At 41.5% G+C, this 17,625-nt stretch overlaps 1 protein-coding gene across 1 annotated transcript in view; it reads left to right on the forward strand.

The window, feature by feature from the left end:
- The first annotated feature begins 10,293 nt into the window (after window positions 1-10,293).
- The window catches only part of LOC144685061 (mucin-5B-like), a 287,277-nt gene continuing 279,945 nt past the window's right edge, over window positions 10,294-17,625 (forward strand). Inside the window, exons 1-3 of the mRNA XM_078549595.1 lie at window positions 10,294-10,372; window positions 15,022-15,099; window positions 17,059-17,320. Coding sequence (XP_078405721.1) covers window positions 10,294-10,372; window positions 15,022-15,099; window positions 17,059-17,320 — 419 coding nt within the window. The remainder of the gene's footprint in view (window positions 10,373-15,021; window positions 15,100-17,058; window positions 17,321-17,625) is intronic.

Genomic DNA, 17,625 nt, shown 5'->3' on the forward strand with positions numbered 1-17,625 from the left:
TCTCCAGAAGTTTGACATTAAAGATTGTTAACAAAAAGTGAGAGTGCATAAGATTAAAGGCAGACTATTGGCTGGATTGGAAATTGGTTAGGAGAAAATGGACAGGGATAATGGGATATGTCGTCAAATTGGCAGGATGTGACTAGTGGTGTGGCCCCGGGGATCTCTGCTTTAACTTTTCACTACTATTACTTGGATGAAAGAAGAGAGCCATATATTGAAGTTTGCTGATGACACCAAGATAGGTGGCACAGAAAATAGTGGAGATGGGAACAGAGAGCTGCAGAAGGACAATGATGGATTTGATGAGTTTTAATGTGGGAAAGTATTGAAGTTATACTCTTTGGACTTAAGAAAGATGATCTGTGTATTTTCTAAATGGTGTTGAGCTCAAACCTATGGATGAGCAGTGAGATTTTGGTCCAAGTAATGAAATCGCTAAAAGCTAATGAACAAGTACAACGAATAATTTAAAAGGCTATTTTAATTTTTTGATTCATTTAAGGGATATAAGCTTTGCCAGCAAAGCCTGAATTTATTGCCCTTTTATAATAAAAAACAGAAAGTGTTACAAATACTTCGCAGGCCTGGCAGCACCTGTGGAGAGAGAAACAATTAATGTTTTGAGTTGAATACAACTTCCTCAGAACTGTTTTTATTTCAAATGTCCAGCTTCCACAGTGTTTTGTTTTTATTTATTGTCTTTATGTTGGTCTTCATCTCAGGAAGGCTACAATACTAAGGGATGGGAGTTATGTTACAGCTGTACAGATCTCTGGTTAGACCCCAGCTGAAGTGTTGCATGCAGATCAGGCATTGCAACTCAGGATAAATATGATAAATATTAGCAGAAGTGTAGATTCACCGGAATGGTAGTGGGGCTAAAAAGGTGGGGATGGATTACATGGACTAGGTTTATATTCTCTTGAGTTTAGAGGATTAAGTGTTGATCTAATTGGGGTGTTTAAGATGATTAGAGGAAGACAGTGCGGAACACGGGGGCATAGCCTTAAAATTAGATCTCGGCCATTTAGAGATAATGTCAGGAAGCACTTCTTCACACAAAAGGATGTGGAAATAATTAATTATTTCCCCTAAAAAGCATTAAAACTGGATCAGTTGAAAATTTCAAAACTGAGGCATATAGATTTCTGTTGGGCAAACATATTAAATGTTACAGAAACATGGCAGGTAGATGGAGTTAAGGTCCAAATTGACCATAATATAATTGAATGATGGAACAGACTTAAGGAGCTAAATGACCTACTATTCCTAGGTTCTTTCCTTCCTTTTTAGCAGCTCTAATTAAAGGGTTAATCTACTACATACAAGTAAATTGCAAGTTTGCCCTTTAGTCCATTGGTTAATGCCTGGTAATTGTTTTGGCCTATTTTCCCATTCTATAACTGACCTTCCAGTCTTCAGTCTACCGCAGTATCAGGGAGATCAGTGAGTCTTTCAATGGCAGGAAGAAGAGCTATATTTCTTTCATCACGGACAGAGCAAAGCAGCAGGAAAAATTGTTAGGCTTCCCCTGCTTTGGACACTTTCTTAGAGTACAAGGTTTAATAAGCTGTATCCACTTTACTTGGCGAGCTCCCCATCGCCATCCTGGCATCTTTCTGAATGCAAAGAGATTCCTCAATGTTGATCTCGTAGGCAAAAACAGACATTCATCATGCAGATCTGTGCCCAGATTCCCAGGAGAAGTCAGGATATATTCACTCTGTGCCAGTCCTCCATGTTGTCAATGTTCCACCAGGCTATCAGGTTACAGGTGTCTTGTGGACTGCAAGGGTTATCCCATCCAAAAGTGGCCCGTGATGTCAGAAACCCAGGCCCAGTTGCAAAGATGGCCTATGATGAGAGCCATACCTCTACCAGGAATGTAACTGAGCAGATAGTCGGCATGTTCAATTAACTCCTCTGCTTCCTGGGCTGTTAGGTCATCTTTGTAACACAGATTTGAGCATGTATCAAGTTAAAGAATAGATACTACGTAAGTTAGCCATCAGGAAGGACCACTACCTGGGCAGCAAGGAGTGGAGCTGGAAGAGCAGCAGGAACACAAAGAAGAGTGAAGTGCAGGAGTGGCAGTGACTGCCAACGCCCTTAACCTCCTGAGCTCTCAAATAACAACTCATTGATGACTGCTTCTCGTGAACTATTCCTCCCATGCTCCCACAACCCTTATGACCAATGCCCTTACTTCCACCAGCTGATTCTCTTCCTCCAGATAAGCATGAGTCTTACCCTGGCTTCACAATAAATATTTACATCAGCACTAAAGCCAGGATGTATATGTTTCTAAAATGTGCACCCCGTTTGTTACAGCTTGGGAGGTGGAGGTCTGCTGAGCTTGATTTTGAGGACATTTCAGATGGTCTTGTTGGCTGACCTTGAGCAGACCTGTGACTTGAGGTTCCAGTTGCACACTGTAGCATCTCGGCATTGACTAAACTAACAGGAACAACAGCCCTGGTGGAGTGGCTGGTGGATAGAAGGCATTCTGTTGTAATGAGAGAGAACAACCTGCATCTTTACCACAGAGGCTTCACCATGGTGGGAGCTACTGTGATTTTCATGGAGCTGACCAATCTGCCTTCCATGCTCTGCATGAAGTCCTGGCACAAGTTGGAACTGGACACCTCCATGCTCTGATCCATTGTGTGCAAGCAAGTTGTAGGCAAATCATGCATCTTCACTAGTCTGAACTATCAAAGTCAGCATCTGGAACCTCTGTAGTGCAGCTCATATGTGATCCTTGCTCTTCAATGGCCTGACACCTGGGATGCCCTATCTCTGTGCACTAACTCCTGCATTATTGCATCTAGTGATTCACCACTAGCCTAGCCTCTAAAGTATGTGTGATGCCAATTGCTGAGCAGAAGTATGCAAGGGTCAGATTGAGTGACAGTCCCTCATCAGTAATTCTGGTTTTCTTTTACCTGAAGAGGTGTCTTCACATTTTTAATTCCAGAAATAAAAGGAGGAACAAAGGGCATTTATTCTGAAGCAGGAACAGAGGAAAAAGTGGCTGGTGAAAGCAGCTACAGTTCATCTTGCAGAGTGTGTGGGAAAAAATAGAAGTAAGAAAGGGAAAGTTAGGGTGAGAACACTCTGTATGATGTTCCCTACAGCATTGCCATTGCACAGCCTTGACCCTTCCACTGCCTGTGATTCCAAGCCTGTCCTTTTCCAGGTGGAAGAGGGTGTCCAGGTGGGTCCAATCTCCTTTGGTGCCAGACTCCTGGTGTAAGCTACAATCATCCGCACTCAACTCAACCAATCCATGCTCTGAGCTAAATATTTGGATTGCTCTCAAGCCACCTCTCGCCTTTCTCATCTTAACCTACTATCATAACCCTCCTGCCTCTTAAGTACATCTATACGATTTGCTTCATCCACCCACTGTGGTGGCGAATGATGCATTCTCACCACTGCCAACACAGTTTTGAAGTGATCAGGGTGCAGTTCCCATCCCTGGATGGTGGCTAGAACCATGAAAGATTATTCCACGAGCATGCTGCATATCCTTGTATGGTTCTTTGGGCAAGCGCAGAGGCCAATTGCATAACTATAGCAGGTGTCAGGGAGCTATTAGCATTTCATCAATATTTGATTACAGGTGGAGGAATCCCTCAGTCGAAGAAATTTGTCCCTTACCCACTGACACAATGTGCTGCAGTATGTTTCATCTACAGCTACGTACCAAACTTGTTCTGATAGCATCTTTCAGTGCCATAGCCTCTGTGCCACCGAAAAGGAGAAGAGTACATGGGAACAACATCATATCCAAGTTCTGCTGCTATTTTAAATTGCACATATATCACCTTCTCTTCTTTATTTCCGCGTTAATATCCTGGAATTCTCTTCTTGGCACCATCATGGAAGTGTTATAACAACAACACCTGCAATCATAAATGAAGAGGGCTAAACACCACCATGTAAGAAATGCAGCCTTGCCAACTTAATCCATCGCTCTGAAAACAAGGTCTTAAAAAATGAGTGTGCCGACTTCTGGCTTTGATTCTCCTCTGAATTATTGCTCATTTTGAAATTTACTAGAGAACAGAGAAAATGGATCTTTAAAGGCCACTGCATCAAATCTGTCACAAAAAGCTTCACCTTAAATTTTCCCCAAGAAAAGTTAAGATCAAGTCCAACTGAATACATTTAAATGTCATCAAATGGGTATGGCTAACTCTCTTGCCTTAGACCTGTCCCAAATCATTTCCGCTGCTGTAAGCCTATCCTTCAGGCAGATACGATTTTTTGTGCTGCTGAAAGTCATTCTTTGCCCCACATTTTCTTTTTTTTTGTTCTTTGTAGTACTTTTTGAATTGCGTCAGAACTTTTCTGCAGCTTTTACCAGCTTTGCTCACAATACTGCTTTGCATTCTAAACATGGATTCCTGAATAAAATAGTTTATACTTACAATCATCCGCTATTTTTTTTCCAAACCCAAACGTCACAGTGAGCATAACAAAAAAAGCTTCTGTTTTTCATATCATGATGGATATGTGGAGGAAGAGGGCAGCTACTGCCCTGATAGCCTTGGCTCTTCCAGATCACAGCTGCCCTAACAGTATCATAGCATCTTACCTGCACAAGTGCACTGTAAAGGCATCCAGTCATGAACAATTAGAAAGTTAGAAGGTTTACGCCAGGTGAGTTACTGAATCCTAGTGGGGGGCTTGGAGTGGAAGAGAAGTAAAATGCAATTGCTGTATGGGATGAGGGGAACCGAAATGACTCCTTTCAGTCATGGAACATAGGAATCCATACCTCAAGGACCCAATCTTCAAAAAATAAATCAAAGGCTTCAATCTTGCATATTGGTAGTGAAGACAGGTTTACATACACAGCTGGAATGATGGATAAATGGAAAGACCTCTGCACACATGACAGGGAATTTCTCAGGAGCTGCAATGCATGCTGGACACTGTGAATGCCCAGGGAATTACTGCAGCATCAAAATATCAGGAAGAGCTCCTTAGGGTATTGGTGGCTTCCAAAGTGGGAGATACTAATACTTCACTGAAGGTTTTGAACAGAACACTTCCTGATGTATTTTATAGAATTGTAGACCGATACAACACAAAAACACCGTGCCTGTGCTGGTTTCTCAAAAGACATATTCAATTAATCTCATTTCTCGGCCCTTTCACCAATGCTCCGCAAATTTCAACCCTCAAGTATTATCCAATTCACTTTTGAAAATCATTATTGAGTCTGCTACCACCACCAGTAACAAAAATTCTCCACACCTTGACTCCTATTTTGCCAACTACCTTAAAGCTGAGCCATCAGGTTACCGACCCTTCTGCTGATTAGTTTTTCTTTATTTACTCTACCCAAACCATTCAAAACTTTGGCTACATCTATTAAATCTACCATTAACCTTGTGAGAATGGATGTTAGTTTTTTAATATTTCGGGGTATATTGTGTTATTCTGTAAAGAAGGCTGGATGTCTGTATCTGTGTGTGAGCGTGATTTAATTAAGCTGGGCAAGAGTTTGATAGGAGTCAGGTTGTCTGGGGTTTTGGGAACATGAAAAGGTGTTAAGCTGAGGCACAAGTACATAGGGTAGATATAACATTTGCATTTTTAGATGAGTTGAGAGGTTGTTTGAATTTCAAAGGGGCGTCAGAGATCACAAGGAAAATGTTTGCATCTTGCGGGAGTCCATAGGTAAATAGTAGTGGGGATATTATATTTTTATTGGCCCAGTAGTAAAGACAAGATGGAGACATGGAAGATCTTATATTTGGAAGGGTTTGAATTTCAAAGAGATGTGAGAACAATGGGACTGAGATGAAAGGGAAAAAAGGAATATTAGAGTTACTGTGGATAGCTGGTTTATAGCTCTTGAACTGGATCACTGTTAAGCTGGGGCTAGCTGGAGATACTGGAGATGTCTGAGCTGTTGAGAAGTCTGGGACTGCAGGAAGCAGTTTTATTCTGAAGTGGATTCCATATCAGAGTGGAAGGGGATAAAGGTCATGTGGTACATCTCTATTGAAGCCACAGCAGTCTCTCTTGTGTGCTATTACCGGATTTTTCATATTTAAACATCTATAAGGGAGTGGTGCCTGGAAGGTGTTTACTCATGGGTTTGACCAAGCAGGGAGTTTTTGGGGAATGTTTTGAAAGGCTAACCATAATTGTGTAATTGTAATCTTGTGTGCTTAAGTGTCGTTTTTTTTTTAATAAAACTTTTTAATTCTAATTTTTAAAAACCCCAAATGTGTTACTGGACATCTTACAGTTGAGATCAGTATGTCATCTTCTAATTATTAGAATACAAAAAAGGTTGTGGCCCGTAAGGCAAGTTTCCCTCTGGGATTTGGTTGCGCAGCAATTAACACCGGCTGTGGTCAGAACAAACTGCTCAAGTCTAAGGAGACTTGTCTGCCTGTGTAATTGAAATCCAGTATCCTTGGTATCACTCTAGTAAATCTGTCCTGCAGCCTCTCAAAGGCCTTGACATCCTTCCTAAAGTGTGCTTCTCAAAACTGGGCGCAATACCCTAGCTGGGGCCTAACCAGTGATTTTTAAAACTGTAGCATAGCTTCTTTGTTTTTGTACTCTATTCTGCTGTTTATAAAGCTCAGGATCCCATGTGTTTTTTTTTTAACAGCCTTCTCAACCTGTCCTGTCATTTTCAAAGATTTGTGTGTGCATGCACACCAACAGGTTTCTGTATTCCTACGGTCCCTTTAGAACCCCGTAGTTTAAACGCTGATTTTGGTAGGCTTGTCACAAATGACATCCAATGTGACAGTGACAAAGGTGAACTTTCCCTCCACATCCTTCTTGATTGGTCTGCAACCTTTTACATGGTTGACCATACCATCCTCCTTCAACGCCTCTCCACTCTTGCTAAGCTGGGTGCTCCCACATATGGCTCCTTTGTAATCTATCTAATCATAACCAGGGAATCACTTACAACGGCTCCTCTTCCTGCTCCCACACTATTATCTCTGGTGTTTCCCAAGGATCTGTCCTTGATCCTTTCCTATTTCCCATCTATTTGCTGGCCATTGGCGATATCATCAGAAGGCATGGTGTTAGTTTTCACATCTATGTTGATGATACGCAGTTCAACCTCTCTTGGCTCCTCCACTGTTGCTAAATGATCAGACTGCTTTCCCAACATCTGGTACCGGATGAGCAGAAATTTCCTCCATTTAAATATTGGGAAGACTGAAGTCATTGTTTTTGTTCTCATTCCAAATTCTGTTTCCTGGCTACCAACTCCATCCCTCTCCTTGGTAATGCTCTGAGATTAAGTCCTGAGCCTTGCTCTGCTATTAACACATTCTGCTATCTGGCCTTTACGCCACTATTAACACCTGCCTTAGTCTTTAACACTATCATTACCATTTCGTTTGTCTTGTGTCCATGACATATTTGTCAAATCTCTCCTGAGCTCCCACCTATCCCTGACCTTCTCTTTTGCTGCACCCTCTCATCAACAGTATAAAATCCATCACATTTCTTTAGTTCTGAAGAAGAGTCATATGGATTTGAAACGTTAACTCTGTTTCTCTCTCCACAGATGCTGCCAGAGCTACTGAGTTTTTCCAGCATTTTCTGTTTTTATTATCTGAGATTAAGCCAGTCTGTTCACAAACTTGGTGTCACATTTGATCTGAGATGAGCTTCTGACCCAATATTCATGCCGTATCTAAAACCGCCTTTATCCACCTCTGTAACATCATTTAACTTCACCCTGTCTCAGCTTATCTGTTGCTGAGCCCCTCACCCATGGTTGCGTTACCTTGAGGCTTTACTATTCCAATGCACTAGACTGTTCCTGGGTGGTCTTCCACGTTCTACCCTCCGTAACCTTGACAATCTCTAAAATTTTGCTGCTTGTGTCTTAACTTGCAGCAAGTCCCATTGCCCTATCACCCCTGTGCACGCTGACCTACATTGGCTCCCAGTCAAGTAGCATCTTGACTTTAAAATTCTTATCCTTGTTTTCAAAGCCCTCAGTGGCCTCGATCCTCCCTATCTCTATAATCTGCTCTAGCCCTTAACCCTCCGAGATACCTGCACTCCTCGAATTCTGGCATCTTGTGCATTACCAATCAGAATTGCTCCACCACTGGTGGTCGTGCCTTCAGTTACCTAGACCCAAGCTCTGGAATTCCCTCCCCACATCTCTCCACCTCTTTATCTCACTTCCCCCCTTTAAGACTCTTCTTGCAACCAAATTATGACCAAGCTTTTGGCTTTCTGACCTAATATCTCCATGTGGCTTGATGGCATACTTTGTTTTATAATAATCTTGTGAACGCCTTGGGCCATTTATTCTGTCAAAGTCCTTATATAAATATAAGTTATTGTCATTGACTCCAACCAGGTTGGTAGGGCCCTCAAAATTAAAAGAAAATGGAGAAAAATTATTTTTTCTTGGGAGGCTAGTGCATGAGTGACAAAAAGTTTGTATGCAGGTACAGCAAGTAATTAAGAAGGCTAATGGAATGCTATCCTTTATTACAAGAGGAACGGAACATAAAAGTAAGGATGTTATGCTTCAGTTATACAGGGCATTGGTGAGACCACATCTTGAATACTGTGTGCAGTTTTGATCTCCTTATTTGAGGAAGGATATAAATGCGTTGGAGGTTGTTCAGAGGAGGTTTACTAGATTGATACCTGGAATGAGTGGCTTGTCTTATAGGGAAAGGTTAGACAGACTGGGCTTGTTTCCACTGGAGTTTAGAAGAGTGAGGGATGACTTCATTAAAGTATCTAAGATCCTGAAAGGTATTGACAAGGTGGATGTGAAAGGGATGTTTACTCTTGTGGGTGAGTCCAGAACAAGGGGGCACTGTTTTAAAATTAGGGGTTGGCCTTTTAGGACAGGAATGAGGAGAATTTTTTTCTCCAAGGGTTATGTGACTTGGGAACTCTGTGCAGTTTCGGAAATGTCGGCCTCAGAAGGTGCTGGAGGTGGGGACATTGATTATTTCAATCAAAGGCGGAATAGATTCTTGTTAGGAAAGGGAATCAAAGGTTATTGGGGTGAAATAGGAATGAGGAATTCAAAACACGAACAGATCAGCCAGGATTTTAATGAATGGTGGAGCAGGCTCAAGGGGCCAAATGGCCTACTTTTACTCCAATTTCGTATGTTTGTATGTGGCCTGACACAATGAGTGACAATTGGAAGGAGAATCATATTGGATTCAAAATGTTAATTCTGTTTCTCTCTCCACAGGTGCTGCCAGACCTGCTGAATTTTTCTAGCACTTTCTGTTTTTATTTCACTTCCATATTAACATAAGCTTTCACATAGGGTAAAGTTTTCTCTATACTGTCTACCCCAAATTCAGATAAGGATCTTTACTAAACCATTGTGATGCACCTATGTTATACACCAGCTATCCTGTACCATGGCTGAGCATATTCTCCATTCAAATGTCAATTTGTGACTAATTCTGATCATTTGTGGAACTGGGGTTGATGATTATCCAAGCTCACATCAGTTGGGACCCTTGTAGTTGATAAACGCAGGTTTTTCATCTATTAGACTGAATAAGATATAAATGCAGACCCACTCGCACCCAAAGTATACCTCATTGCAGCAGTCAATATTTTGATATATTTATAGAGAACAGGCTGTGTGTGTGTTTCACAAAGACTGCTTTATAAATAGCTTCAAATTAGGAAAAACAATTCTCAGCCTGTCAATCAGATTCTGGTGCTTTGTTTAGTTGCTTGTGGAATTACTTCTCTTATTACCTGATGAACCATTTGTGCTAGCTTACAAAGGTACTAATAGCATTTCCGTTCAACATCAAATTACATACTTGCTTTGTTCAAAATTGAACAGATTTTAGCAGCATGGGGATATTTGAATTTTATATATGATGCTTTTTGCTGCCCATGGAGGAAGTCATATCCATATATGGAAATTGGACCTAAATTGCCTTTCTCTGCAATAATCTCCTTTAACATACATCAGGAATTCAAAATGTACTTGCCACTGTTCCAGATCTTTCTTTTGTAAACTCATGCATAATTTACTGAATAAATAAACTGCAAATGCTCAACTCCCATTCAGCAAACAATCTCTGCTACAAGTTCTGTATCTCAGACCTCAATGATGTTTTGTGGTTTACATTTGGAGTAAATCAAATTTTATCTCTTTGAGTTCCACCCAATAGATATTTTAACCTGGAAACTGTGCCAAATTTTCTGATATAAAATCCTAAGCCATAGGTGACCAACACTCTAAGGGACCTCAGTAGCTCGCACCGAGCTTTGGCTAAGATGGGAGCAAGTAGGGATCTGTCAGTATGGATCCTGATACTGATAATCTCGTTCTCTAATGGCTCTGTCACCCTAGGACGTAAGAACATTCTCTTTCTAATGTTTCAATCGCTTTAATTTTTGTAAATGAGTTGCATGTTTTCACAAGTATTGGATAATCCTTGACAGGCTTCAATCTGTTGATTTGAATTTGTGGTTCTCATGATAGAATGTTGACTGTGAGTGCCATTGTGGAAATTTCAATCCACCTTGGGAAGAATATTTTTAATGAGCATCAAACACATGTTTGGTTAAACAATTGGCTTGCTGATTATTGTATAAAATAGTTAACTTGTAGGTTTCCAATGAATTTCTACTGATTAGTTGATTTCTAGTTCAGTCTTAATTGCATTGATAATTGTTAATGCTATCTTGTTTGTTTTTAAATTAGAACTAGTTTACAGAATATCTGTGAATTTCACCCTTCTGGTGCCGGTGCATCACCTGGTCCAACAATTGAAGAGGTTGATTAAAGAAAACAGCATGTCTATTGGTCATTCGTGTTTGACTGGAATTGGCTAATAAGTGCACTTAGATCAGTTTACAAGACATGTATTTTAAGACTCATGGAATGTTAAGTGCCAAAGTTTTTAGATGCACGTGAACATCAATATAAAGAATACTCGTCACTCTTAAAACGTTATGACCAGAAAAAATTACATGTCTAGTTAAAAAATAACAATGCCCTTTGTCATTTAACATTTTTTACTAAATCTGGCAGGTTCAAGTATGTTGATTTTTATACTTAGCAAAAGCAAATTGCTGTCAGAAACAACAGAAAATGTAGCAAGCCATGAGCAGCTGTGGAGTGAGAAACAGAGTTAACATTCCAGGTTGATGTCCTGTCTCAGGACTGGAAGCCATAAGAGATGAGCAGCTTTTAAGCAAGAAATGAAAACAGAAAATGCTGGAAATACTCAGCAGGTCTGGGATTGTGGAGAGAGAGAAACATAGTCAATGTTGTATGTTGGTGACCTTTCATTAGAACTGGGAAAAGCCAAAAATGTAATAGATTTTGAGTAAGTGAAAGTGGGGGAAGAGCAAAAGTAAATATCTGTGATAGGGTTGAGGGCAGGAAAGAGTAAGTTTGAAAATAATGCATTGTGCAAGGCCAAAGGGAGTAGTAATGGGATAAGTAAAGAAACAAAAGATGTGTCTAGAGGCGGTGTGAATGGCAGGATCATGAACAGCTTTCTGAAAGCAAAGAAAAGAAAAGAAAAAAGCAAGAGAGAAAAATAAAAGCCCACAAAGAAAAAGGCAACAAAATGCGGGCAGAGGTTACAATCTAAAATTCTGGAACTCAATGTTAAGTTCAGAAGGCTGGGAAGTGCCCAGTCGAAAAATTAAGTGGTGTTGAGCTCCATTCAAATGCTCCAGGAGGCTAAGCCTTTTATCAAGTGCAGAATGAGAGGAGAGGAGGGCAGCGGAAGAAGAAAAGAGGTCTGCGAGAGAGTACCGGACAGCAGTAAATAAATGGTGCATGGCAAAAGAAAGGCATAATAAGACAAATAAGAAATGAAAGATGGGTCCAGTGGAGGTGTAAGTAACTATTGTGTATCAAATTTTATAAATGATAGTGAAAGTGAGAATGTAAGGGTACTGGAGGAAAACATGGAATGATTTATAGGAATAGATGTAAAAGAGCGATTGGCTCAAAAGTAAATCTCTCCCTAAGCTACTCTCCACCACCCTCTCGTCATTTAAATCCTCCTTAAATCCCAGCTCACCTGCTTTATCCCAGTCTATCTTAGGGCAGTTAAAATCACTTATACTGTTATTCTCTAAGATAAAAGCAAAATACTGTGGATGCTGGAAATCGAAAACAAAAACAAAAATACCTGGAAAAACTCAGCAGGTCTGACAGCATCTGCAGAGAGGAATACAGTTAACGTTTCGAGTCCGAATGACTCTTCATCAGAACCGTTCTGACTCGAAACGTTAACTGTATTCCTCTCTGCAGATGCTGTCAGACCTGCTGAGTTTTTCCAGGTATTTTTATACTGTTATCCTGTTGTTCTTACATATTTCTCTGAACTCATCTATCTTATCCAACATACTGCACACCAGGAGTTGTATTGTTTATTTTTCTATGATTTGTATTTTAATGTAATGCCTGCAAACAAGGTAAAATGTACAGTACATAATGGATAATGCTTGGAAGATATCACCAGCATCAGTGCACCAGGGCGTAATAAGGCAGAAAATACCAACAATAGTGCATAATGGTTAAAGCAAGTCAGAAATTTCTATTGTCAGTGTGTGGCAGAACTGTTATCAAGATAAAGAAGGTCCTGACATGGGAACCGCCCACCAGTTGGAGAACCGGTGTGAAACCTGCGTTGCTTCAGTAGGGGAAACCTGACCAAATTTAAGTGCCAGTCAAGTATTTATCTAGGTCAGTGTAATACCTTTCCCGGGGTATAGAACCCTGGAGGCAGAAATCCCACCTGTCGAGTGTTGCTGGCCTGCTCAGTGGTCTCTGCTTGTGATTTAGATGCACATGCTGGTCATCCTTGTCATAGAGTTGTCCATGGGTGCATCTCCAGGGGCTGCTGCTCCAGTTCATTGCAGAGGCAGTCTCTATAAAGGACCCTGCTGCACATTTGGTCCCTCAGTCAGCTGGGCCATAGTGGCTGATGATGATGAAGGCTTCCAGGAAGGTTGGCACCCTCATCCTTCTCAGTGTCTGGCTCAACCCTTGGTTGGCACTACTGATGGCTGGAGGGGACCACCAGTTGGGGTGCATCAGGCATCCCCTCCAAACACCTCTGCGTCCCAGAACCACTGACCAGAGTGCGGCATGCATTTTGTGAATGTCAGTGCACTGCCCCTGCATGCACTTGAGTGATGCTGCATATGGCTCTCCATAAGGTTGGTCACGCACTCAATGTTGGAGCTCATGCGTTTAAAGCCCTGAGCCATGGTAATGCATGTGAACTAAATGGCTTTTCCATTCTCAGCCCATGCACTTCCTCGGGGATCTCTGACATGTAGGAGAACATCTGTTGCTGTTGGTATAAGTAGAGACTCCTCTTTTTGTGATTCCTGAGGCCCTACATCTGTACCCAACTGAGTAGGGCTGTGTTTGTCCTCTGTTGTTTGAGGGGGACTGCCATGGTGCCTCTGCCTCTCCCACTCATTCCTGCTCACTCATAACATGTTGATTATCCAGTACCACTCTATCTAAACATGTGGAACCCACCAAGGTGACTGTATCTGTGCTGATAAAGGGTGAACTAATAAGATGTGACGGTGATTGCTCAGAGTCTCTGCTGACTGTGCTTGTCCTGGTACAGACAAAGGAATCTGTCCTTCCCATCAACATCTGGACCTGTGGGAGACACAAGAAGAAGTAATGAGAACTAGTCTTGGAGAGTAGAAGCCCTGCAGTACTGAGGTTTGCTAATGCAAGAGTGTCTGGTATGCTGTCGATGGGGTGGGGGCGAACATCGCTCCTTCATCTACACACTATAGTACCTACTCACCCTCTCCACCAAAGATGCCATATTGCCTTCCCCGAGTTGCTCATGATCAGCTTCCTTGGCAATCTCATTGCTCCCTCCACCATAATGCTCAGGATGTTGAGGATGGGAACTCCTCCTCTGGTCTGTGCCCTTTCATGAGCATTATCTGTCCTTTTCTCCAGCAAGGACAAAAGAGAGAGAGATAGTCTCCTGCTGGCCTTGATGGCCAATGCCCATTGGCTCATTGACACAAGAAGGTACACACACTTCTCCCAAGTTCAGGAGCAGCATGGGTCCTCAGGGTCTTCAGCTGGAGTGTCTAGTGGAGGTTGATTATCCGGAGTAGTTCTGACTTGAGGGTCAGGAGTTAGGCTTATCTTGCCAGAGCATGAAGGATCATTGAACCTTTTCCTGCACTGGACCCAATTCCTCCTGATCACTTGGTCTGTTCATGTTATCAGCAGCCTCTATCCAGGCCTGCTTGGTTTGGAGTGGCCTTTTCCTGCCACTCTCCTGGGAGAACACTTCCTTTTTCTCCCTCACTGCCTCAAGGAGGAACTCCAGGTCTGTGTCTGTGAAGCAAAGGGTAGCCCTGCCCCAACCCTCTGCCTTTCTTGCTCTAGGTCTGCTACTGCAACTGAATCACTAAAACAGCAGCATGGTCTGTTTAAATCAGGCCCACGTTCCTTACTGCAGCTGCTAATTGGCCATCCAACTTGCCCTCCAGTCAGAGTGATTGCTACCCCTCCGGGCAAAATTGGGGCTCAGAGACAGCCCAGAGGGCCAATTCCTGACCCTGAGAGGAAAGTTAGGCCCATAACTTAGATAATTAGGTGCAAAGGTGTAATACGTTATTTTGGTTTTGGTCTACCTATTATTCTGCTGAGGCATTGCCAGTTTAAAATAAAATGACATGTTAAAAATAGTAGACAGAGGAAAGTCCCAGTTAAACATTTGCTCAGATTATAGAACATTGATTTCAAGACTTGAAACTGAACTTTAGTAGTAGAGTTCTGTATTTTATATTGAATTCAAACACATATGGCACTGGTAAACAGACAACAAATAGCAACATTTAAATTGTGTCTAGCCTTTGATTAATACACTGCTATTCTAACTCAGTGTCATACATAAGCATCTAGTTACTGCTTCATAACATGAAACAATTCACATTATTATACTGTTTAATCATTAGTTCATCATTCAATTTTGTGGTTTTTTTTAGATGAAACAAGAAATGCTCCCTTGTTCGACAAGACAGTGGTGCTGTTTCCAGAACTACCACCAGCTCAAGTTTTTACAAGTAAATAAACAACAAAATAAGCAAATTTGCTTTTTAGTTGTAAAACTGTATTCCTTTTCCAAATTGAGAAACCTAGTTAATGGGCTAACATCCATAGTCAGGGCACTGTTATGTTTCAGAAGTAAAGAGTAGAAGGTAGGATAAATCCAATAGTGCAAGAGCAAAATGCTGCAGATGCTGGAAATCTGAAATAAAAACAGGAAATGTTGCAAACACTCAGCAGGTCAGGCAGCATCTGTGGAGAGAGAAATAGTGTTATCATTTCATTTAGCATAAGGTGAGGAATAACTTCTTCACTCAAAGGGTTGTGACTCTTTGGAATACCCTACCCCAGAGGGCTGTGGATGCTCCATCGCCAGATATATTTAAGACTGAGAGAGACAGATTTTTGGACTCTCAGGGAATCAAGGGATAGGGGGATCAGTTGGGAAAATGGAGTTAAAGCAGAAGTTCAACCATGACCATATTGACTGGCAGACCAGGCACAAGGGGCAGTATGGTTTGCTCCTGTTCCTGTTTCTTCTGTCCTTATGACCCTTTGTCTTCAGCAGTGCTTCAAGATGTAACAGTGTTCCAGCCAAATGAAAAGGGGAAGGGGTGAAAAGAGCAAACAGGAGGGTGTGTGAAAGAAAGGAAGGCAGGAGAGATTAAATAACAAAAGATAGTGCAAGGCAAACAGTGATGGGAATGAGGCAAATAAAGAAACAAAAGGTATGTCCAGACATACAAGTGAGAAAGCAGGATTGCCACCAAAAGCTGCTATCCAAATAAAAAGGTGGCATAGGTGATGATTTGAAATTATTGATCTCATTGGTGAGTCCAGAAAGCTATTGGGTCTGAAAGGCGTAAAATGCTTCATCAAAAAACATGATCCTTCTCAGGATAAGAGTAATTCGTTGATAACTTTCATTTTCTTAAAGAAAATCTCCTTTTTACTACAGGTCAATGGGAGTGTCAATCATCTAGGCCCTTTAAAGTATCAATAGCAGAAACTGCAAGCACTTGAAACCTCTTTATCGTGTATAAATGAACAGTGCAATTGACAGAAGAGATCAGAGACCCAGAGCTTTCAATCAAGCACTGTTTCCTCTGGGGCTCAGGTGTTTCAGTACTCTAGTGGATTTCTGGGCTCTCAACCAAACCTCATTATACATTTTTGCTTGAGCTGAAAGGCCAGAAATCCATTAGCACTGAAACACAATACCTTTGCGGTGCCATGACTCTTTGAACAGCTGGCCCGACTCCATGAAAACTGTGGATGACTAGACATGCCTATGCCCACAATGGGTCTGGCCAGGTCGGGAGTACAGGGTGCAGGCTCATGACCTGAAGCAAAGTGCCACCTTAAAAGGCCCTGTTAAACACCAGAAACCCTGAGAATGGGATTAGGTATCCTGGAAGTAGATCCTGGTCACTCCTCCATGGACCCTCCTTGACTCCATGAAAATCCAGCCCACTAACCCTCTCTTTCTATTCCACATATGATGCCCAATCGGTCAAGAAGCCTTTTCTTGTTCCTTCCCATTCTGAGTGTGAGAAATGCAAGCAGCACCTCTCCAAAAATAAGAGCAGTATACAATTCTTGATTGGAATATGCCTTATGGAGAATGGAGGGCTACTGAGGTGAAGAACAGTGTTTGCCAGGAAAGAGAAATCAGACCTCCTGGAGGAAGCATTGCAATGAAGGAGATATGGGGGTTGTGTGTGAGGTCTCCATTTACAGGAGGAGCTGGTAGCTGGTTATTGGCCTTAGGAACTTAAAAAAAAACAACCTATGAAACGCTCTTATAGAGCAGGCTGCGTCAGCTTTATCTGAATTAGTGAGCAGTGTTCTCTGTATTTCACAAAACAATTTACCAGATTAATAAACAGAAGAATGATCAGAAGAATGTGATTAGAGGCAATAACTTCATTTCTTTGTTGATTAAACTTGGTATATTATCTATTCTCAATTTATAGGCCACAATCCAGACCACAATTTTCGTGTTTGCAGTACCTGGGGAAATTACCACTTTAAAACCTTTGATGGTGATGTTTATTATTTCCCTGGAACCTGCAATTATGTCTTCGCTTCCCAATGTTTGAGTGCTTATGAGGAATTCAACATCCAGATGAGACGTTCCATTGTCGATAGTCTTCCAAGGATCACTCAAATTGTCTTGAAAATTGATGGATCAGTAATCGAAGTATTGAATTCAATTATTTCAGTGGATGATAATGTGTAAGTGTTTTGTAATTTAAAGCTCTCATTTTGTTGTTTTCAAAGTATAAGAATGCATCAGCACACTGTACTGTGTGGTGGGGAAAGGGGTGAGTTACAGAAGTATAGGACTGGATTTTCAAAGCAGAGTTGCAAACCCAGCACCCGGATGAATCCTGGGACCCCACTCTGTGGCTCAACTGCGTTGCTCACATGACACAATTTTTAACTGCCCTAATTGGGAAGGAAGTGGTAGAAGCAAAATACTGTGGGTGCTGGAAATCTGAAAAATAAAAACAGAAAATGCTAGAAAAACTCAGCAGGCC

This window comes from Cetorhinus maximus, chromosome 9 (genome assembly GCF_964194155.1).
Source record: "Cetorhinus maximus chromosome 9, sCetMax3.hap1.1, whole genome shotgun sequence".
Lineage (NCBI taxonomy): Eukaryota > Metazoa > Chordata > Chondrichthyes > Lamniformes > Cetorhinidae > Cetorhinus > Cetorhinus maximus.